The following is a 25,117-nucleotide window of genomic DNA, read 5'->3' on the forward strand; positions in this document are numbered from 1 at the left end:
ATATATAAATTAAACAATCAGTAATATGATCCAGAATCCTGAAAAACTGACCACATAGTAAAAAATGACTCCAAAGTGAGGACTTCTAATATACAGGGGTATCAATCACCATATGGATTCCAAAGATGGAAAGCAAAGTCCATGCCCAATATACAGACAAATATTTATCCAATGAAGAAAGTTCAAATACACCCACAGGGCAACTTTGTAAAGGGCTTGAGGAAGTTTAGAACAAAGTCCCCAACTGTGTTGTATAGTATAACTAAAAGGCAACACTTTTTTGTTCTGTTTTTTTTTTTTTTTTTTAACTAGTTTTGGATGGAGTGGGGAGGGTTTAGAGCCCCTGTCAGTGTTTGTTTCTGCCTGTGCCCCTGTGCTCCCACAAGCTCTTAATTGCATCTCCACTAGTAACTGGCGTAATCTTCTGGTGCATTCCAGTCTTCCATGATCGCCACTACAGACTTCCGGGTTCCGGTGACATGAGTTCCTCCGCTTTCTTGCCACAGCCGGTGTTCCGTGAAAAAACCATACCCGTGAGAAAACCATACCCTCGTCACTTCCGGTGCTCCTACGGAGGGTATGGATTTCTCACGGTAGTTCCATTTGCGGTGGTTCAATTAAAACAGCTCCTCTGCAACATACATCATCTCCGCTCCTTCACCTGCAACTTCCCTGATCTCCGGTAATAAATATAAAAGCGGATCACGGAGCCGCGATCGCCGTCATTTACATCTCATACACCCGCTGCCACTTTTATATTTATTAGGGGAGATCAGGGAAGTGACAGCGATAGGTGAGGAGATGATTGATGTTGCAGCCGAACTGTTTTAATGTACCCACCGCAAGCATTAAATTACACACAGTGCCGTGAGCATTTCATGCCCTCCGAGCATGCGCACTTGTCAAATTTTTTGATTGTCAATTAGGTATCCGGGGCTCTGAGCATGCGCACTGCTGCGCTGCTCAGCTGTTTCCCACAGGAAGTGACGAGGGTATGGTTTCTTCACGGGGTATGGTTTTTTAACGTTACACCGGTGTAACGTGAGAATTACCTACCCCGTGAGAAAAACCTACCCTCTTCACTTCCGGCCAGAAACAGCTGAGCAGCGCCGCAGTGCGCATGCTCAGAGCCCCCGATACGTAATGGAGCAGCTGAGGATCAGACTAGTGCGCATGCGCACTAGTATGAAATAATCACGGTGTCCGTGATAAAAACTTACCGACGTGGCGGTTACATTAAAACAGCTGGGCTGTAGTATGAGTCATTTCCGCTCCTCTCCCTGTCACTACCCTGATCTTGGCTAGTAAATATAAAAGCGGCTGGCGGCTCCGTGATCTATCTTTTCATACAGCCGCCGCCGCTTTTATATTTACTAGCCCAGATCAGGGAAGTGACAGGGACAGGAACGGTGATGACTTGTATTGCAGGCCAGCTGTTTTAATTTAACCGCCGCATTAAACACACTGCCGTGCAACCGGAAGTGACGAGGGTAGGTTTTTCTCACGGGTAGGTAATTCTCACGGAACACCGGTAGTTTTTTCCACTCACGGACCTTACAGACAACTTGGTCCCCAAGGTACATGCCGTATGCCCGAAGCATGTGACTGGTCAACTACTGGTAACCACTGTAAGTGACCAGGTCTAGCTTTTAACAATTTTTGGAATAAACTGACATTTTATTGGACATTTGTCCTTGTGTATGTGGGCTCTTGGATCCATCTGGTATTTAGCCCCAAGGGTCCCAATAATGCATCCACCAGATTATTCTGCACACAATTCGCCTTATAGGGGTGGAGGTTCACCAGGACAAATAATGGTCAAACAGTCCTTACAATAATGTTAAAGTTAAATCATTGGGGATCCCCGTAGTACTACAGCATAGTTGGATACATTTAAATAGGGAATATTATATCACTATTATGCATAAAGTATGAAGGGACAGGGCAAATAGTGATGTATAGCGCCATGATGGGTATAGATATGATTTTCCTTTAGTGGTAGAGCCCATCTAGGGCAGGCAAGGCTGTATGCTCTGGTATGGAAATAGTGAGATCCAGCATAAGCTTTAAAATAGCAGTCCATTTGAATATAATATATTCAAACAGAAAAAAACTAACCCCTACCCTTCCCCTAATTCTGCCCCTAAACACACTCAGACAACCTCAAATGTTATTGGGTTACAAAAATAATTATTAACAATAACTTTAACAGTGTCCATCAGCACAGCCTGACCAGTGCCCATCAATGTAGCCTGACCAGTGCCCATCAATGCAGCCTAATCAGTGCCCAACAGCGCAGCTTCACCAGTGCGCAGGGATTAGAGAGCCAGCTGAATCACACAGAGCCGGGAATCTCACAGCTTGGATTGGAATTGCCTGGCAGCGGCAGTCAAACGAAGTCATGCCTCCTATAGTAGACGTCACCCTTTTTTAATTTCCCAGCATTGGACCAGTGTGCTGTTCATCATAGAAGCTGGTCCAGGAGGCGGGACTACGTTTGACTGGGCAATTCAAATCCATGCTGTGTCACAGCCGGTGATCCGGCGGCGCTCGCCCCTTACATAGTCAGGTTGAAAAGTCCATTGTATGTAGGGAGTGTAGGCTTATGCTGGTCTGCACATCAAAAGAGTGCAGTACAGACATTGAGCCTAGGGGTTTGAGTGTGCCACAAATACCAATAAACAAATATAGAAACTTCCACACTTCCAGATAGTATAAAAGTCAATAAATATAAGTTTATTCAATTTTTGTTTACAACATTAAGGGATATAGGAGATCAAATATACATAGACAGTACATAGATTACATGTTTATAATATTCATTGCATTCCAACAAGCCCAAAAAGGTTCAGGGCTATACAAAATAAAGAAGGAGCTGGAACTATGCGTTTCGCATGATATGCTTCTTCAGGCTCCAGCAAGTTAGGAATATAAGTAATTCTATGAGATAAACAGTGTATGTATTAGTTTACAATAAAAATACATATTATTATTAATATGCATATAATCGAAGCGTACACAGTTTGAAAATGAAAAAAAATTTTAATGTTTTTTAATATTCAGTCTCATAAATGTACCAAAAAATTATTACTCACTTAAAAACAAATGTTTTACTCATTTTAGCCAGTATTAAACAATAAAGTATTTATTCCATATTTCTTAAACTTTAAAATCAAGAACGACTAGGCGGATATTAACTTGTTTAGCATTAGATTATAGATAATAGCAAGAGGAAAACAAGAAAGATAATAGAAACAGACAGAAAGGGGGAAAGAGAGAAGAGAAGAAAAAGGAAAAAGAAAGTGAGGCTCATTATTTGTATACAAAGTATTCCCTCAGAGAAGCTTAAGGGGGGGCATATTGGCCAAATCCCTGGTAACCACTGGATAGGAAGTCCAGGATATCCACGAGAAAGGGCCAGACATGAAGAGAGCTGGTAGGCAAATATAAATGGATGTTTACAAACAGATAACAGAGAGAGCTTACCTATGATCTTGTTCTAACGTTGATTCTTACTGGATATATATATATATGGTCAATTGACTAAGTATATGTCTTTCCGCATAAGTCACAAGATAAGAGGAGAAGGGGAGGTTGATAAAAATATGGGTGGAAAAAATAATGTTTGAGACCTAAAAATAAGGAAATAGTATTGCCAAGGTTATCTATATTAGCTAATTTGCTCAAAATGTGGATATAGGGAAAGTTTGTGCCTAGGAAAGAATGTGAAATGGTTGCATTGTCAACCAGATTAAAAAGTGAGAGAGTAAATGCTACAAGTAATAAACAGTGTAGCTAAGTGCCAAAGAAAAAATAAATAAAATGTTATAAATAGACAGATGGTTATCATAGAGAAGAAATATGGAGAAGGGGGAAGGGAGAAGGATGTGAGTGGAAGGATATGTAGTGTTAATAGGGGTAGGTGCCTCAAATAGATATGGGATATAAATGTTTAAAGGAAAAACTTGCCCTATGAGGGTGATATGGGATATTTTAAATCGATATATGTATATCCCAAAGAAGGGGAAAAGAGGATATGACATAGGAATATTGATATCAAACGATTTGATCGTATCTCTCAATAGCGCTGTTTGTGGATATTATTGACTAAAGAGTCAATTGCAGTCGCCCAGTCTCTAGGGAAGAGAAAAATCATGGGAATGTTTTACCGATTTTATCTATACATAAATAGGGTCATAAATGACCAAGAATAAAGTCTCGAAAGAAAAATAAAAATAAAGAAATATATTTAGAATTTGTGGGCTTTTACCTTATTCCATCAGTGCTGAATGAGAGAGTACGTAAAGAATGGACAATCAGAGGTGATCAAGTATGCATATCCCCGTAGGTTTAGCTGGCAGTGTCAGTTTGCACGTTTGTTTGATAGTTAAATAGGAGTAGGTTTGGCGCCAAAACAGTTCCCTTGCGTCTCCCGCCCCCCACGTCCGCCCGCCAATTGTCCGAAATGGACTTGCGGGAGGACGTTCCTGCGTATCCATCGCTAGCGTCATCTTCCGGTCATATGGACCGGAAGTGACGATAGCGTTCCACCTTCAGTGTCAGCAGAGGATGTATCTGCCGGAAAACAAATAGCGATGGTGTGTATAAACATAATTGGGATGAAGTGAGCGATCTCAACAACGGATTATAGAAGTAATATCTAGTTCACCTCTACATATAAGATCATAAAAACTACCGCAAGAGCGACAAGAAAAGAAAAATGATAGATAATAAATAGTAAAGTTTATAAAAAATATATTTTTTGGAAAAATAGAAAATTGCATATATATATATATATATGTCACATATCCAAATATTATCGATTTTTGAGTATACAATGTATCCGGACTAAAATTCTCACCATTATTTATAATAATTAAAAGAGATTGTATAATCATTTAATGAGCATAATAGAAGTTCATAAATGGAAAAGTATATTAGTCCGTCAACATTTGATATGCTGCTAATTATATATGCTTTCAGATTCCATTCGTTTATGCATATTACGGATCTCTTGCTCATAGATATTGTATGAAAAATGACCTTATTATTTATAAACTTGCCAGATATGAGGTGGAGTTGAGGATAGCAGGACAAAAGGTCCCCTGATAGTTAGATTATAAACAAAAAATGAGGGAGGAGAGGGAAAAAAAAAAAAAAAAAAAGGGAAGAAGGGAAAGGATAAAGGAGAAGAAGGGGAAAAGGGATGGGGAAGGGAATGGTTATTCCTAGGATCATCATGACTGACAAATAAGAGCCACAGGTGGGACGAATAAAAAGATGGGGTTTAAACCATCTACCGTTAAAGGTGGTTAGCCTCTCAAAAAAACCCCAAATAAGGAAGGACAATGTTATTTTTCTAAGAATGGTGCATAGCTTAATTGCTCATTTAAGCCTGGAGGAGTGCAGGCATTTAAATTAAAGATCCAGCGAGATTCTCTTTGAAGAATAACATTGTCAAAGGGTCCACCCCTGGGGCCTGGGTGGATTCTTTCTAGAGCGAAAAAACTAAACTTCGGCCGTTTGTATTTATGTATATAGGCTATGTGACGGGCTATGGGGCTTTCAAGATCCCCTCCTTTTATATATGTCACATGGTCCTTAATGCGTTCCCAAAAATGACGTTTAGTTTTGCCTATATAAAAGGCTGAACATTCGCATTTCCACAGATAAACTACACCGATTGTTTCGCATGTGACAAAGTGTCTTGATATAAAAGTTTTTCCATTTGGTAATTTCTGTTGCGATTTCGTGGCAATGAATTGGCAATATATACACGAGCGGCAAGGAAAAGTGCCATGTGGTAACTTCTCACAAGGGTCCTTTTTTTTAAATCTCTCGTAGTGGCTAACTGTAACTAAGTCACCCACAGACTTGTTTCTTCTGAATATAAGGTTGGGTTTAGTTTCTACAAAGTTGTTTAAGACCTTATCTTCTGTTAGTAGATGCCAATGTTTTGTTAGGATTTTTTTCAATTGATCTGATTGAGAACAGAATTTGGTTATCATCTTGGTTTTGTTAGTATTTGGGATGGGCTCTCCTTGGAATAGGAGAAGATCACGAGGGCTATCTTTAGCCTTTTTGTATGCCCTTTTTGTGCTTTTTTTACTATAACCTCTATTAAGGAATCTTGTTTGAAGTTGTTTAGCCTCTTGTTCAAAGGTTGCGTCTTCTGAGCAATTACGTTTGACTCTATAGTATTGTCCTGTGGGTATACCCTTTATGACGTGTTTAGGATGACTGCTATTAGCGTGCAATAGAGAATTGGTCGCTGTGGGTTTCCTAAATAAAGTTGTAGCAATTATATCATTGGAATCTCTGTAGATCTCTAGATCTAAAAAAGGTATTTTATGTTTATCAAAAATATATGTAAAGTGCAGATTGAAGATGTTACTGTTTAGCATTTCTGTAAAGTCCCTCAGTTTATCAAGGGGACCCGACCACAGAACGAAAATGTCATCGATATAACGTTTCCAGATTTCGATGTATTCCATATAAGGTAGGAGGTGTTCTTGAGAGAACAACCAACGCTCCCACCCCCCCAGGTACAGGTTAGCGTAGGATGGGGCACATTTGGTCCCCATCGCTACTCCCTGCACCTGGAGGTAGTGGGAGCCATCGAAGACGAAGACATTATGGGTAAGGATGAAAAATAACAAGTCTAGAATTAATTTATTCAAACGTCTGTGGTCGAGTCCCCTTTCATCGAGGAAGGTCTCCACTGTCTCAACCCCCAAATTATGGGGTATGTTTGAGTACAGGGATTCTACGTCTATAGAGACTAAAAGCGTGTCTTTTCCTATTTGGATTCCTTCAATTGTCAATAGCATGTGCATCGTGTCCTTAAGGTAAGATGGTAATGCCTCTACATGTGGGCGTAGATATGCATCTATGTAAGAACTAGCATTTTGTGTCAAACTGTTAATGCCGGACACAATAGGGCGTCCGGGGGGATTTTTTTTCCCCTTATGCATTTTAGGCAACGCATAGAAAGTAGGGGTGGTCGGTTCTTTGATAATCAGAAAGTTTGCTAACTCTTTAGTGATAATGCCCCATTGGAGATATTGGTTGATAAGTTGTGTAAATTGTCTTTGATTTTTTTGTAATTCAAGGCAGCTTACTCTCGAATACCAGGCTCGATTGTTAAGGATCTCCATACACATTTCCGTATATTGTGTATCGTTTAAAACGACTACGTTTCCGCCTTTATCGGCTGATTTTATAATTATATAATTTCTCGCCTGAAGATTTTTTAGAGCCTGATATTCGATTTCAGATAGGTTTTTGGCCTTTTTTTGGGGGTTTCATTTGTTTTATGTCTCTAGTTACTAATTGCACAAACAGGTCTACTTTTGGGTGGGTTTGGCTTGGGAATCGTTTTGATTTTTGTTTAAAAGGTTGTAAAGTATTTTGTTTAGTTTTTAGTATCTCCACTGATTCAGAGGAGGGGGGTCCGTCCAAGGAGGGACCTGATTCATCCTCTAATTCAGTGAGGATCTTTAAAGCCTTATAGTCTTTTTTTGTCCAATCTCGCCAACTCGATAGGAGGCCATCCATTGGGGCCTCTTTTTTCTTTATATCTGGCCCGGACGCCCTATTGTGTCCGGCATTAACAGTTTGACACAAAATGCTAGTTCTTACATAGATGCATATCTACGCCCACATGTAGAGGCATTACCATCTTACCTTAAGGACACGATGCACATGCTATTGACAATTGCTATTGACAATTGAAGAAATCCAAATAGGAAAAGACACGCTTTTAGTCTCTATAGACGTAGAATCCCTGTACTCAAACATACCCCATAATTTGGGGGTTGAGACAGTGGAGACCTTCCTCGATGAAAGGGGACTCGACCACAGACGTTTGAATAAATTAATTCTAGACTTGTTATTTTTCATCCTTACCCATAATGTCTTCGTCTTCGATGGCTCCCACTACCTCCAGGTGCAGGGAGTAGCGATGGGGACCAAATGTGCCCCATCCTACGCTAACCTGTACCTGGGGGGGTGGGAGCGTTGGTTGTTCTCTCAAGAACACCTCCTACCTTATATGGAATACATCGAAATCTGGAAACGTTATATCGATGACATTTTCGTTCTGTGGTCGGGTCCCCTTGATAAACTGAGGGACTTTACAGAAATGCTAAACAGTAACATCTTCAATCTGCACTTTACATATATTTTTGATAAACATAAAATACCTTTTTTAGATCTAGAGATCTACAGAGATTCCAATGATATAATTGCTACAACTTTATTTAGGAAACCCACAGCGACCAATTCTCTATTGCACGCTAATAGCAGTCATCCTAAACACGTCATAAAGGGTATACCCACAGGACAATACTATAGAGTCAAACGTAATTGCTCAGAAGACGCAACCTTTGAACAAGAGGCTAAACAACTTCAAACAAGATTCCTTAATAGAGGTTATAGTAAAAAAAGCACAAAAAGGGCATACAAAAAGGCTAAAGATAGCCCTCGTGATCTTCTCCTATTCCAAGGAGAGCCCATCCCAAATACTAACAAAACCAAGATGATAACCAAATTCTGTTCTCAATCAGATCAATTGAAAAAAATCCTAACAAAACATTGGCATCTACTAACAGAAGATAAGGTCTTAAACAACTTTGTAGAAACTAAACCCAACCTTATATTCAGAAGAAACAAGTCTGTGGGTGACTTAGTTACAGTTAGCCACTACGAGAGATTTAAAAAAAAGGACCCTTGTGAGAAGTTACCACATGGCACTTTTCCTTGCCGCTCGTGTATATATTGCCAATTCATTGCCACGAAATCGCAACAGAAATTACCAAATGGAAAAACTTTTATATCAAGACACTTTGTCACATGCGAAACAATCGGTGTAGTTTATCTGTGGAAATGCGAATGTCCAGCCTTTTATATAGGCAAAACTAAACGTCATTTTTGGGAACGCATTAAGGACCATGTGACATATAAAAGGAGGGGATCTTGAAAGCCCCATAGCCCGTCACATAGCTTATATACATAAATACAAACGGCCGAAGTTTAGTTTTTTCGCTCTAGAAAGAATCCACCCAGGCCCCAGGGGTGGACCCTTTGACAATGTTATTCTTCAAAGAGAATCTCGCTGGATCTTTAATTTAAATGCCTGCACTCCTCCAGGCTTAAATGAGCAATTAAGCTATGCACCATTCTTAGAAAAATAACATTGTCCTTCCTTATTTGGGGTTTTTTTGAGAGGCTAACCACCTTTAACGGTAGATGGTTTAAACCCCATCTTTTTATTCGTCCCACCTGTGGCTCTTATTTGTCAGTCATGATGATCCTAGGAATAACCATTCCCTTCCCCATCCCTTTTCCCCTTCTTCTCCTTTATCCTTTCCCTTCTTCCCTTTTTTTTTTTTTTTTCCCTCTCCTCCCTCATTTTTTGTTTATAATCTAACTATCAGGGGACCTTTTGTCCTGCTATCCTCAACTCCACCTCATATCTGGCAAGTTTATAAATAATAAGGTCATTTTTCATACAATATCTATGAGCAAGAGATCCGTAATATGCATAAACGAATGGAATCTGAAAGCATATATAATTAGCAGCATATCAAATGTTGACGGACTAATATACTTTTCCATTTATGAACTTCTATTATGCTCATTAAATGATTATACAATCTCTTTTAATTATTATAAATAATGGTGAGAATTTTAGTCCGGATACATTGTATACTCAAAAATCAATAATATTTGGATATGTGACATATATATATATATATGCAATTTTCTATTTTTCCAAAAAATATATTTTTTATAAACTTTACTATTTATTATCTATCATTTTTCTTTTCTTGTCGCTCTTGCGGTAGTTTTTATGATCTTATATGTAGAGGTGAACTAGATATTACTTCTATAATCCGTTGTTGAGATCGCTCACTTCATCCCAATTATGTTTATACACACCATCGCTATTTGTTTTCCGGCAGATACATCCTCTGCTGACACTGAAGGTGGAACGCTATCGTCACTTCCGGTCCATATGACCGGAAGATGACGCTAGCGATGGATACGCAGGAACGTCCTCCCGCAAGTCCATTTCGGACAATTGGCGGGCGGACGTGGGGGGCGGGAGACGCAAGGGAACTGTTTTGGCGCCAAACCTACTCCTATTTAACTATCAAACAAACGTGCAAACTGACACTGCCAGCTAAACCTACGGGGATATGCATACTTGATCACCTCTGATTGTCCATTCTTTACGTACTCTCTCATTCAGCGCTGATAAAATAAGGTAAAAGCCCACAAATTCTAAATATATTTCTTTATTTTTATTTTTCTTTCGAGACTTTATTCTTGGTCATTTATGACCCTATTTATGTATAGATAAAATCGGTAAAACATTCCCATGATTTTTCTCTTCCCTAGAGACTGGGCGACTGCAATTGACTCTTTAGTCAATAATATCCACAAACAGCGCTATTGAGAGATACGATCAAATCGTTTGATATCAATATTCCTATGTCATATCCTCTTTTCCCCTTCTTTGGGATATACATATATCGATTTAAAATATCCCATATCACCCTCATAGGGTAAGTTTTTCCTTTAAACATTTATATCCCATATCTATTTGAGGCACCTACCCCTATTAACACTACATATCCTTCCACTCACATCCTTCTCCCTTCCCCCTTCTCCATATTTCTTCTCTACGATAACCATCTGTCTATTTATAACATTTTATTTATTTTTTCTTTGGCACTTAGCTACACTGTTTATTACTTGTAGCATTTACTCTCTCACTTTTTAATCTGGTTGACAATGCAACCATTTCACATTCTTTCCTAGGCACAAACTTTCCCTATATCCACATTTTGAGCAAATTAGCTAATATAGATAACCTTGGCAATACTATTTCCTTATTTTTAGGTCTCAAACACTTTTTTCCACCCATATTTTTATCAACCTCCCCTTCTCCTCTTATCTTGTGACTATGCGGAAAGACATATACTTAGTCAATTGACCATATATATATATATCCAGTAAGAATCAACGTTAGAACAAGATCATAGGTAAGCTCTCTCTGTTATCTGTTTGTAAACATCCATTTATATTTGCCTACCAGCTCTCTTCATGTCTGGCCCTTTCTCGTGGATATCCTGGACTTCCTATCCAGTGGTTACCAGGGATTTGGCCAATATGCCCCCCCTTAAGCTTCTCTGAGGGAATACTTTGTATACAAATAATGAGCCTCACTTTCTTTTTCCTTTTTCTTCTCTTCTCTCTTTCCCCCTTTCTGTCTGTTTCTATTATCTTTCTTGTTTTCCTCTTGCTATTATCTATAATCTAATGCTAAACAAGTTAATATCCGCCTAGTCGTTCTTGATTTTAAAGTTTAAGAAATATGGAATAAATACTTTATTGTTTAATACTGGCTAAAATTAGTAAAACATTTGTTTTTAAGTGAGTAATAATTTTTTGGTACATTTATGAGACTGAATATTAAAAAACATTTAAAATTTTTTTCATTTTCAAACTGTGTACGCTTCGATTATATGCATATTAATAATAATATGTATTTTTATTGTAAACTAATACATACACTGTTTATCTCATAGAATTACTTATATTCCTAACTTGCTGGAGCCTGAAGAAGCATATCATGCGAAACGCGTAGTTCCAGCTCCTTCTTTATTTTGTATAGCCCTGAACCTTTTTGGGCTTGTTGGAATGCAATGAATATTATAAACATGTAATCTATGTACTGTCTATGTATATTTGATCTCCTATATCCCTTAATGTTGTAAACAAAAATTGAATAAACTTATATTTATTGACTTTTATACTATCTGGAAGTGTGGAAGTTTCTATATTTGTTTATTGGTATTTGTGGCACACTCAAACCCCTAGGCTCAATGTCTGTACTGCACTCTTTTGATGTGCAGACCAGCATAAGCCTACACTCCCTACATACAATTTTTGCTTCTGAGGGGAGGTGCCAATAAAACGTATGCTTAAAAAGCCACTACCTTCTCCACCACAATTTTCCTGTTGAAAAGTCCATCTTGTTCAATCAAAAAATAAATAAAAATAAAAATGTGTATATATATATATATATATATATATATATATACAGATACACATACACATATACATACGCATACATATATATACATACACACACACGTATATACAATCCCATATACACAATCATATACCCACGCATGGTCATGATCCAATTTCCTCCAGCAGGGGAAAAAATTCCTTCCTGATCCCCAGAGAGGCAATCGAATATTCCCAGGATCAACACTTTACCTATAAAATGTTAGTATCCAGTTAGTACATTTAGGAAAGAATCCAGGCCTTTTTTTAAGAAATCTACTGAGCTGACCAGAACCACCTCTGGAGGGAGTCTATTCCACATTTTCACAGCTCTTACGGTGAAGAAACCTTTCCATATTTGGAGACGAAATCTGTTTTCCTCTAGATGTAAAGAGTTCCCCCTTGTCCTCTGTGGTGACCTTAAAGTGAACAACTCAACACCAAGTTCACTATATGGACCCCTTATGTATTTATACATGTTGATCACATCCCCCCCCCCCTCAATCTCCTCTTCTTAAGAGAGAATAAAATCAGTTCCTCTAATCTTTCCTCATAGCTGAGCTCCTCCATGCCCCTTATCAGTTTGGTTGCCCTTCTCTGCACTTCCTCCAGTTCCCCAATATCCTTTTTGTGAACTGGTGCTCAAAACTGAACTGCATATTCCAGATGAGGTCTTACTAATGATTTGTACAGGGACAAAATGATATCTCTCTCTCTGGAGTCCATGCCTTTTTTAATACAAGAAAGGACTTTGCTTGCTTTGGAAACTGCAGCTTGGCATTGCATGCTATTATTAAGCTTATGATCTACCAGAACACCCAGATCCTTCTCCGCTATGGACTCCCCCAGTTCTACTCCCCCTAGTATGTATGATGCATGCATATTCTCAGCCCCCACGTGCATAACTTTACATTTATCAACATTAAACCTCCTTTCCTACATAGTTGCCCAATGAAATAGTGCATGGAGATTGGCTAGTAAGTTGGAAGCATCCTGTAAGGAAGTTATTTTATAAGAAAGCATTGAAGCTTCTTTATAACTTCATCTGGTGAGTCAATTTGGGGTGATCAGTGGAAGGATTGAAATAGTGTTTGGACAAATTTACCCGTTGAAGATTTTGCACTATGCTACAGTACATGTACTTTTTGCTATTTTTTTTTCCTTTTATCTGGGACTTAAAGCAGAGTTCCGGCCTCAACTAAAAAAGAAATGGATAATCACGATTTTATTTCATTTACTTACATTGTTATTGAAGAAAATATACTTACCTTTCTTCCACTTCCTCCCTCTGCGGCCGCGCCGGTGCCGTCTCTTCCTGCTTGCATTGACTCCTGGGAGCTGAACGTCATCGCTCTCCCAGGAGTCAATGCGCCTGCACCGGCCCCGCTCGTCACTTCCGGTGCAGGCGCATCATTCCCTGCTAAACAGCTTCTGGGCATGCCCAGAAGCTGTGGAGGGATGAGGCGCCTGCCCCGGAAGTGAGGAGAGGGGCCGGTGCAGGCGCATTCTGGGACAAAGAGGACGCAGAAGAGGATGCGCTGGCTTTAGCTGCCCACACCTGAGATGGCAGCGCTGGAAAATAAATTTTCAAGGTAAGTATTTCTTCTAAAAGGTAAGTGCGACCCGGGACAGTTGTGAAATGCACTAGCCCTGACTGTCCCGGGGGTATTTTTATCTAAAAAACCTTTCTGAGGCCGGAAATCCGCTTTAAAGAAATATGGGACAACTGTTGCGGCCTCGGATTTTTGGATTTCTTTATTGTGTTATTTGATTTTGGACTCATGGTATACATTTGTCATGCACTATATGAATTTGTAATTTATGATTGTATTTTTTTATATGCAATATTTATTTTTTCCTGTGGCACTTATTCATCATGCTTATATGAGAGGGATTGTTTCTAATAATTGTTTACAATAGATGCACCAGCATTTTAGGATGGAGCACAAATAAATTGTTTCTTGATATAATAGGGGATCATTTATTTAATTATCCCCACTTCATTAGCTGAGGGAGTGTAAAAGTTTCGGAACGCCTGCCTTTACACGCACATTAACTTTAATGGCATCGCAGTCTTAGTCCGTAGGGTTCAATATTGAGTTGTCCCACCTTTTGCAGCTATAACAGCTTCAACTCTTCTAGGAAAGCTGTCCACAAGGTTTAGGAGTGTGTCTATGGGAATGTTTGACCATTCTTCCAGAAGCGCATTTGTGAGGTCAGGCACTGAGGTTAGACGAGAAGGCCTGGCTCGCAGTCTCCACTCAAATTCATCCCAAAGATGTTCTAAATCGGGTTGAGGTCAGGACTCTGTGCAGGACAGTCAAGTTCCTCCACCCCAAACTCGCTCATCCAGGTCTTTATGGACCTAGTGAATATGTCCAAATTGTCCCAAAGTGTCAATGTTTTGTGTGCCCACCATTATTTTTCAGCACTGCCTTAAGCCTCTTGGGCATGAAGTTCACCAGAGCTTTACAGGTTGCCACTGGAGTCCTCTTCCACTCTTCCATGACGACATCACGGAGCTGGTGGATGTTAGAGACCTTGCGCTCCTCCACCTTTCGTTTGATGATTCCCCACAGATGCTCAATAGGGTTTAGGTCTGGAGACATGCTTGGTCAGTCCTTCACCTTTACTCTCAGCTTCTTTAGCAAGGCAGTGGTCGTCTTTAAAGGTGTGTTTAGGGTCATTATGTTGGAATACTGCCCTGCTGCCCAGTCTCCGAAGGGTCACAGTACATGTTGGCATTCATGGTTCCCCCAATGAACTGTAGCTCCCCAGTGCCGGCAGCACTCATGCAGCCCCAGACCATGACATTCCCACCACCATGCTTGACTGTAGGCAAGACACACTTGTCTTTGTACTCCTCACCTGGTTGCAGCCACACACGCTTGACACCATCTGAACCAAATAAGTTTATCTTGGTCTCATTAGACCACAGGACATGGTTCCAGTAATCCATGTCCTTAGTTTGACTTTTTCAAGCAGTAAGGCCTCATCCCTGCCACACATAGATTTCGTTTTTCTTTTTTGCTTTTGGTGGCTGTGACCATCCAAGTTATATGCAAATCTCAACCTTTTCTGAAAAAGTTCAGCATAGCGTTTCCCTTTCACCCATGTCTTTCTATTGGGCCCTTTTTTTTTAACCACTTTACAACCGGAGGATTTTGCTGTCTTCCGTCCAGGCCACTTTTTGCGATTCGGCGCTGTGCGACTTCAACTGACAATTGCGCGGTCGTGCGACGCCGTACCCAAACGAAATTTACGTCCTTTTTTTCCCACAAACAGAGCTTTCTTTTGGTGGTATTTGATCACCTGTGCGATTTTTACTTTTTGCGCTATAACCAAAAAAATAGCGTTTATTTTGAAAAAATAACAATATTTTTCACATTTTTTTATATGAAATTCCCCCCAAAAAAGATGTAAAAACCAATTTTTTTAAAAGTTTTTGGCCAATTTGTTTTATGCTACCTATGTTTGGTAAAAAAAATCGCAATAAGCGTATTTTGATTGGTTTGCGCAAAAGTTATTGCGTTTACTAACAAAGGGAAAGATTTCTGTCATTTTTGGTGTTTTTTTTTAAATGCGTAATGGCGGCGATCTGCGATTTTTTTTGCGGGACTGCGACATTGCGGCGGACAGACCGGACCCCTGACTGACATTTTTGACACTTTTGGGGGTACCAGTGACATTACTGCAGTAATCAGTGCTATATATATGCACTGTTACTGTAAAAATGACACTGGCAGGGAAGGGGTTAATTTTATTGGAGAGGGAGGGGTTAATGTATGCCTGGTGCTTACTGACGTGTAGGGGGGGAGGTGACTATGTGATTCATGGACAGATCGGATGTCCAGCTATGCTGAACAGTCCAATCTGTCACTCCCTGTCACTATGGAGATCCGCCCGCTGTGTTTACACACAGCGGGCGGATCTCCAGACTCGATCCCCGACGATCGGGTAAGAGCAGCGGCGATCGCCGCTGCTCCTCCCCTGGCCCGACTCCCGCTGTGAATGAAAACAGCGGGAGCGAGCCTCCGGCGGCGCGCAAGCGCCGCCCAGAAGGGGAGGAGTCCAGTCACGTTAATACTACGTGGCTGGACGATAACGAACCACTCTGCCGCAGTAGTATTACTGTGAGCGGTTGCAGAGTGGTTAAGGCACACGTACTGACTATTAGAGAAAGCTCGGACGGAAGCAGGGGACAAGTCCATGCTAGACATTTACAGGAAATGTTGTGATTGCTCCATACCTTTAATAGGACTATCGATAAATCATTCTTTGGATGAATTACACACAATTTGTGCATGCTGCACGAGTTTTGGCTGTAATTTCTCTAATAGATTAATTCCTATGATAGTCAGCTTCATCTAGTGGCCAAAATGCCATACATTTTTCGGAAATATCTCAAAGAAAAAAATGATGCCACATTTTAGCCACTAGATGGAGTGAACATTTATGGGGATTATACAACCAAAATTCATGCGACATGCACAAATGTGTTTGACAGAGCGCCTAACCTTCTCTCTATCCAAATCGAAAAAATTTTTTTAAAAATATTTTTTTTAACAACTTCTCACCTAGTGTCCCTGGTGGCAGAATGTGGAATAGCAAGGGGAACCGCTGGACGCATTCGGAGCACCTCGGAGATGGTGGCACTGAGATACGGTAACCTGTTACGCTCTGGGTATGCGGGGTAGCGATCCTGCCCCACTGCTTCAATGATCTCTTTATGAATTTTCTCCTGAGCCTAAAAGTAAAGAAAGTTTAAAGTCTAACCAATGGTGTCACTCCTGGATGAAGTATAACTCTTTCCTTTAACATGGCATTTGAATATTTGTTGCTGATCAAACACCTGACTTCAAAGCAATGTTCTTCTTTTACACAGAATAGAGTAAATCAGAAAAATACTGCATTATGGACACTAGATGAAGCTGACAATCTTTGTAAAGCATTTAAGCTTTCCCAGGCTCATCAACGCTATCTAGTGGCCATAATGCAGCGTTTTCCTGATTCACTCTTTAAAGAACATTCAACCAGGAGAAAAAAATAGCCTAATAAAATTAGATTTTGTCCTCATTCGCACAGGATAAATGTACATACAGTTGCACAGGATGACTATCTCTGCAAAAGAGCAAACAGGTTAGAGATCAAACATTTTAAAACACTGCACTTGCACTTTAAAAGCTGCACTCCAGGCAGCTATAAAATACAACAATCAATGCAATCTCTATTTATTATTACATCATTAAATACATTTCTTAAAAGCAGTGAAAGTACCTATGTTTGACTTGGTATAAGCCTCTTGTAGTACCTGTGACCCCTACCGAGGAAGTCAAAGGAGCATCACGCTCGACGTAACGCGTATAGGGGGGGCGGAGCGTGCGTGGCCGACGCAGATCGTTTCTCCGGAGCACTATCTACACTACATGTCAGCAAAGCAGGCACGGCTGAGTGCCCTGCAAATGTGAGTTTGTTTATTCTCTTCAATAAAGCTGATTTATATATATATATACGGAGAGCACTAGATTTTGTCCCATTCTTATCCCCACATATATCTTGGAATCCCTGGAGCTGCACAGTAGAGAGGCCCTTTCCTGGAAATCCATTATCCATTATCCATGTTATGTGATTGCTGGCCCATTTGGGTCTGATGGGAAGGTGAGAGGCTTATCTGTCTGGTGGAGGGATTCACTAAACGGTGCTCACAATATTCTTGTTTATCACGATTGGATCACATTTCAGTTGAACACTGGGACTTTTGGAGATTTCTTTGATTGGAGCACTAGCACGATTATGTGCCTTATGAACTGTTTTTCATCTATTATTATCACATATTATCACTGTTTTATTTGTGTGATTTCTGGCGCAGCACATTTTTGTATTATTAGTACCTGTGAAGCACAGAGAGTAAAGCAGCACAAGCCAATCAGTTGTGTTGCAGTGCTTATGCCAACAAGAACCATGCTGATAGGAGGAGAGAGCAGAGTGACAGACAGATGAGCTAATCAGTCTGCTGCATTTCCTTCACCGTCCAGTTACAGGCTGGGGGAGGGACAAGACCTGTAAACAATGCCGGGACAAGGTCATTTAGAGCCCAGGGCAAACATGCCAATCTGCATCCCCCCCCTCCTCCAAGTGTTCATTGTTTCAGAAAAAGCCCCCACCAAAAAAAAAAGTTGAGCACTAATCTACATGCTTACCCCCCGAAGTATAAATCCTCCCCTCCTAGTACAAATTTCACCTTCCAAAATTTTTTTTAAAAAAATCACCCCTTCCAGCACAAATCCACCCCTTCCCCTACTACCACAAATTGTCCCCCTTCACCATATGACCACCTTTAGCACAAACTCCCCAAATCACTCCTAGCACAAATCCTCATTCCCCCCCCCCCCCAAATGTCCCCACCTAAAAAATTTCTATCCCAAAAAATCCCCCTCCCAACACAAATCTCCACCCCAAATCCCCTTGCGGGGATGCCCCCCCCAGCTCACATGGTACCACAGTGTCCTGGGCAGTTATCCTTCCCGCCCACCCCTTGTCCCCAACCCTGCCTGTAAGTACTATCAAACTGTATCAGAGGGCAAACCAGTCTCATCTCTGCCACACAGCACAGCCCTGCCTTGAAGGGGCAGTTTAACTTTGGACTGGATGGACAGAAATACAAACAGTTCCTTTACTGGGGTTGTATCTGGTTATTTAGCGGTTTTCCTGGAGCAGAGCTTTAAAGAAAGAGGAACGCATGAAACATCAGCAAACTCATAAAGGACTTATAAACTCTAAAGGTGAACCTTTTCATTTTTTTGGGGAAGATGGGAAAAATGGGGGACCTGAGAGTGATTATACTGAGAAGTGCCAAGTCTACTAAATCGGGGGTCCCCAACCTCCGGGCTGCAAAGGCTGCACTGAGCGAAATGAGGCAGGTGAGCAGAGAGAGGTCATCATCTCTCATTCCCCACCCCACATCACTGCTGTTCCACCCTCTCACTCTAGGATGGGACAGGACAGGACAAAGTAGCGACTGCGCATGTGCCGGTTTCTCCGTTGTAGGGGGGGGCTGCGAGGCTTGGGGGTGGGAATGAGTCTGGGACATTCACTGCAGAGAGAAAAAAAAAACACACCTTAAAATTGGCCTTAAACTCCTTAAGTGGCAAACTGCATCTGGTATTTTGGTATTTTTTGGTATATGTGGTATTTTTTGGTGGCAGGCTACTGTGAAATTCCACAGCTGGTGACAGTGGGAAGTGAAACACTCCACCTGGTGGCTGGCGACGGTGGGAAGTGAAACACTCCACCTGGTGGCTGGCGACGGTGGGAAGTGAGACGCTCCACCTGGTGGCTGGCGACGGTGGGAAGTGAAACGCTCCACCTGGTGGCTGGCGACGGTGGGAAGTGACACGCTCCACCTGGTGGCTGGCAACGGTGGGAAGTGAAACGCTGCACCTGGTGGCTGGCGACGGTGGGAAGTGAAACGCTCCACCTGGTGGCTGGCGACGGTGGGAAGTGACACGCTCCACCTGGTGGCTGACTATTGTGAAATGTGACAAGCTGCTTCTGGTGACAGGCGACCGTGGAAAGTGACACGTTGCATCTGGTGGCAGGATAGGGACAAGCTGCATCTAGTTACAGGTGACCGTGGAAAGTGACACACTGCCTCTGGTGACAAGCAATGGTGGCAAGTGACATGTGGCATCTGGTGACAGGATAGTGACACGAGGTATCTAGTGACAGGCGACAGTGGCCAGTGACACGATCTGGTGAAAAGCGATAGTAGCAAGTGACACACTCAGGGCTCCCACTGATTCTGCATGATAATGTGTTGAGCTATTAAATGTTATATTACAATATAATAATATAAATAAATGCGCTTCAATCATCCTGACACCCTATTAACCATGGTGCCATGATGACTGAACTGCTAACACCAACAATTGCCCTGGCAAATCACCCATGGCCGCGAACCAATTCTTCCACAAAACTGGTCCTGAAGCCAAAAAGGTTGGGGACTGCTGTACTAAATAGACAACGCTCCTTATCATACATGGACTGCATTTCGTCTGGGGTCACACCTCAGGGTAATGGAGAAGGAAGGCCAAGGTCCAGGTTAAGATGGAAGCTGTGGTTTCGGTCCCTCCAATGAGTAGATCTACTAAAGCCATGTGAAGGTGTTCTTCTGTCAGCTGGGAGGCGTCACTGCCGTCCGCCTTGCACTTTTCTTTTAGAAAGTGGATCATTTCATCCAGGATGTCCTCCTGAGACTCGTCAGTGGGGGGATCAGACTGATGGGGAGACAGATGGGTTATTACATTATTGGAGTTTTTTTTACATGAAGAGGAAATCTTTGAACATGAGCCAATGTCCTCACGCACCTTATGCTTCTCCATCAGATTTCTCACAAAGCAATCTCTCTTCTCTACTGCCTTTAAGAGCCTCTTTAAGGATCCATTTGGGAATTTCTGATAAGAGAGACAATATATGAAGGAGTTGAGGATAAATGACATACACTTCACAAAGCTCCTTCCTATGTCACCCTGTAGGAACAGACACAGATTTACAACTATTTCCTATCGGTGTCACTCTGCAGGAGAAGGGACAGACTCAAAGCTCCAGGACCAGCAATGGGCGGGGGGGGGGGGGGGTTACAGGCTGCTCCTCTGTACTAGGCCTAGGCCCAACCTGGTCAGCCGCCTGTAAACCGCTCACAGTGCACTGGTATTCCAAACCCTGCCCCCCCCCCCTTTGCTCCTCATCCCTGAATAAAACTTCCAGAATCCCTTGTGCCCAGGAGAGTGGGGCCATGGTCATTCATAACTTTCAGCATGTGAAAACGTTGGAGGATCACCTGTGAGACAAGCAGAAGGTGCCGGCCATGACAACTACTAGAGGGTGCCGGACATGACAAATTTTTTTTTTTTTTTTTTAAGCCCGTAGCGTGTGAAACACACTCAAAAGACTCCACCCGGTGCATAAAAAAGTGCACACAAAAAAGCACAGGGTGTGCGACAAACGTATGGTCTTCCCTCCGAAGAGGTAGGACCCGAAACCTCGATCCCCCGGGGCGCAAGACTCCTGACAGGGATTTAAGGTACTTGTGGTCAGTCGGCCGAAACCAAACTGACCCCGTTCTTCAGGGGGACTGCCGAAACAGCCCACCCCAAGTACTAAGTGGAGCTCCCCCGAAGGGAGACCCCATGAGAGAGGGCGGACTAAGCCAGAAGGCCATATCCACCCCCTCCCAAGACTCAAGGCAGGGCCCGAGGACCCACACCCTCCAGTCGTGCAAAATAAAGAAAACAAAGGTGACAGTGCAGGTGACGGACTCCAAAGAAAAGGACAAACAAACAAAGAAGTGGGGAAGGGGGGGAAGGGGAAGTGGGGAAAGTGCAATGGTGCCATGTGAGGAACCAAGGCAGGCCTTCCAGCCGGAATAAAAAATTCCTCTGGTGCAAGCCAAAAGGCCTGTCCCAAGAGGCAGGTGTGAAAAAGATGTTCCACGTTATGTAAGTATAATCCACTTTATGCCACTTTAGGTAAGTATAATCCAAATGGATTGGATGGACTGAGTTTTAGCCCAAGCTCGCTTCCGGAGCAGTGATGAGGGCAAAAATAATTCAGCTGCACACCCCCACCAATCCACCAAGGTTTATTGAAAGAATCAAGTGACTGCCACCAGGACATGGAACTCAGATACCGAGGTTGTCGCGTTTCACACTAAAATCGTGCTTCTTTAAAAACTAAATCGCCACTCTTTAAATAGGAACACTCCCCACCAGGTGTGGGTGATGTGATTAGTATCCTCAATGTTTGACAAGCAAATAAAAAAACACTGCTATATCTATCTATCTAAAAACACAGTGTAAATAGACCAAATATACAAAATAACAAATATCTAACGTTTCAAAACTATAATGAGAAAGTATAATGAAAGTTATGAGCTTTTTTTTTAAGAGAAATAAATATAGGGAATATAAAAAAATAAACCAAAAACAAAAAAGACCAATATACACTTGACGACGATGACGAGGAGGAGGAGGAGGAGGACGAGGAGGACGAGGATGACGAGGAGGAGGAGGATGACGACGAGGAGGAGGACGACGACGAGGACGACGACAACGACGACGACGAGGACAAATATAGACTCGAACAACAAAAGAGTACATATGTCCCATTGAACCATGCCAATAAGACCAGAAGTGAAACAATTTATTCAATCAGGGTAAAGCAAAATGCACAGTCTAATGGGCCATACACACTATACAATTGTCTTTAGATTTTTGCCTTTAGATTTACCAAAACCATATAATATGGAGGTCAAATCTAAACACTTTCAAATTTGTATGTAATCAGTCAGGCCCTTGCACTACATAGTTGAAGGTAAATCTAAAGGAAATCTAACAATAGTTGTATAGTGTGTATAGTGTGTATCCAGCTTTAGTCTGACCCAAAGAAAATGGAGTTTACGAACCAGCAGGGGAAGGTGATGCCGAAAAATAGATATAGTATGAAACATATTACTGTATGTATATACATGATCAATACTTCCACCAATCTCATAAATCCCCAAATATAAAATGCAACTATAATAGTGGCCCACGTCGCACTCAAAATTGAGCCCGGAGGGAGTATGAGTCTGGGGCTGCAATATCCAGAACACTTCCCTCTGGTACAATAAATGGAACACATCACCCCCTTCTTGGGGGGCACATACTTTTTTCAATTACTTGGACCTGCATAGCAGAGATACGACACCCCTTAAAATGTCTGCCTATATTAGTAGCTTTAGTTTTCTCTACACTGTGGATATGCTCATAGAACCGATCCCTGAGCCACTTTATAGTCCTACCCACGTATAAATGTGGCATAGTCAAGAGTATAACATAGTTAGAGTTGCAATTATAGAATGACCGGATCTCAAATTCTTTTTGGTAGTTTGGGACACGAAACCTATTTCCCCCTAAAATGTGGCTACAACAAGGACATCCTGGTGCCCTACATTTGAAATTTCCTTGTGCCATGTAAGTGACTGCAGCGTAGATTTGTTGTTTTAAAAACTGGGAAACGGGAATTGGCCCAAGGTGGGTGCCCTTCTAGTTACTATGTCGATACCACATTTGAGGAGATCTGTGCATGTCTTGTCCATGCTAAGAATGGGAAGGTATCTATTGACAATATCTCTGATTTCACAGAATTCTGCACTGAACGGAGTAGAGAGGGTTACCTTGTTTTTTTTTTTTGTAGATCTACTTTTCTTCCTTTTTCCGACCTAACAAGTCCTCCCTCATTTTGTTTTTAGCTATCAATAAAGCTCTGTCAAGCATCCATTTAGGATAGTCCCAATCCAGGAATCGTCTGTATAGAAGACCTGCTTCCTTGTCAAATTGTAATTTACTATTACAGATATGATTAACACATAGAAATTGTCCTACAGGTATACCCTTAATGGTGTGTCTCGGGTGTCCAGATTGAGCCATGAGTAATGTATTCCCAGATAAAGGTTTCCTGTAAAGGCAGGTCCTGACTCCTGACTCCCAATCCCTCATCCATAAGGCAGACATTCAGATTATTGATCTCCCTACTGTTGGCCTGACCTGTAAAAGACAGGTTTTATATTTTGGCGTTCACATATTCCAACCTAATAGGTCAAGCCCACTCTCAACCACCAGTAAGAGGTCATCAATTAACCTCAGGTAAATCTTGATGCATGGCTTGAAGGGGTTCTCTCTTCCAAATACGCGGGACTGCTTCCACCAACCCATGTATAGGTTGGCAAGGGAGGGTAAAAATGTTGCCCCATCGCAGCCCTGCATCTCTGGAGATAGAACCCCTCATCAAACACAGAGTAATTATGGGGCAGTAAATATTACAATACTTCCAAGATATCTATTGAGTACCACATATATAGATCAGTGTATGGTTTGTAAGTATAAAGGAAACCGCCTCAACTGCCAAACTATGGGGTATGGAGGAATACAAACTCGTGATATCACAAGTGATCCACAGATAAATTCCCTCATGAGCTGCAAAAGATGGTTCTATCTTTTAAAATATCAGGTAGTTGTGTCACTAAAGGCTGTAAAATGTCTATCCGACCATTGTCCCAGTCTCTTTTAGCGAACCAATCCCAGAAATGATAGGTCTGCCCTGTAGGGGATTTCGTCCCTTTTGGGTTTCGGGAAGATGGCAAAAAGTGGATGAAGTTGGGCTATTCCAATATAAGGAATTCTGCCTCTTTTTTGTTGAAGATACCCAACCTGATTCCCCTATTGATTAATTATGTTAGGATGGTCTCATATTTTTTTGTAGAGTCCCCCTTAAAGTAGTTGTAAAGTCAGAAGGTTTTCTATCTTCGTGCAAAGCGCCATTGGCTCCCGCTGCTGTCAAAGTCAGTGAGCCAATGAGGAGAGAGAGGGGGCAGAGCCAAGCTGGGGCTCCGTGTCTGAATGGACAAAGGGAGCTGTGGCTCAGCTCTGGTTCCCCTCATAGCAAGCCGCTTGCTGTGGGGGCACTCAACAGCAGGGAAGGGCCAGGAAGGTCGACATGGGACCCAAGGAGGAGGAGGATCTGGACTGCTCTATGCAAAACCAGCTGCATTATGCAAAACCAACTGCACAGAGGTAAGTATAACATGTTTGTTGTTTTTTTTGCTTAAAAATAACAAACGAGACTTCAGTATCACTTTAAGTGCCCGTTCACCCTGCCACGGCACGACTTCGGGGGCGACCTGTGAAGTCACGTGCACTGCGACTTCGGGGGCGACTTGCACGGACTTCATATAATGAATGTCAATGCAAGTCGCTCTGATGTCGCCCCGAAGTAGTACAGGAACTATTTTCCAAGTCGGAGCGACTTGAGTCACTCCTATTAGAACGGTTCGCGTAGCACTGCATGGACCGCGACTTGTCAGGCTGACCAGTCGCCTGACAAGTCGCGGTAGTGTGAATGGGCACTAAGCTTCATGTATGTGTGACTATCAGATAGCTGCCGAACGGCTTCCTCCAAAATGAGATTTCACATTCATAACCACTATCAATCCTACTTT

General features: G+C 41.8%; 1 protein-coding gene across 2 annotated transcripts in view; it reads right to left on the reverse strand.

Moving 5' to 3' along the window:
* CYP21A2 (cytochrome P450 family 21 subfamily A member 2) overlaps window positions 1–25,117 on the reverse strand; it is a 121,477-nt gene that overhangs the window by 11,395 nt on the left and 84,965 nt on the right. For both annotated transcript variants that reach the window (XM_082263707.1, XM_082263706.1), the window contains 3 exons: window positions 20,448–20,534; window positions 20,148–20,357; window positions 16,659–16,828 (listed from right to left, as the gene is read on the reverse strand). In XM_082263707.1, coding sequence (XP_082119833.1) covers window positions 16,659–16,828; window positions 20,148–20,357; window positions 20,448–20,534 — 467 coding nt within the window. The remainder of the gene's footprint in view (window positions 1–16,658; window positions 16,829–20,147; window positions 20,358–20,447; window positions 20,535–25,117) is intronic.

Source organism: Pelophylax lessonae (genome assembly GCF_965119305.1).
Source record: "Pelophylax lessonae genome assembly, chromosome: 7".
Taxonomy (NCBI): Eukaryota; Metazoa; Chordata; class Amphibia; order Anura; family Ranidae; genus Pelophylax; species Pelophylax lessonae.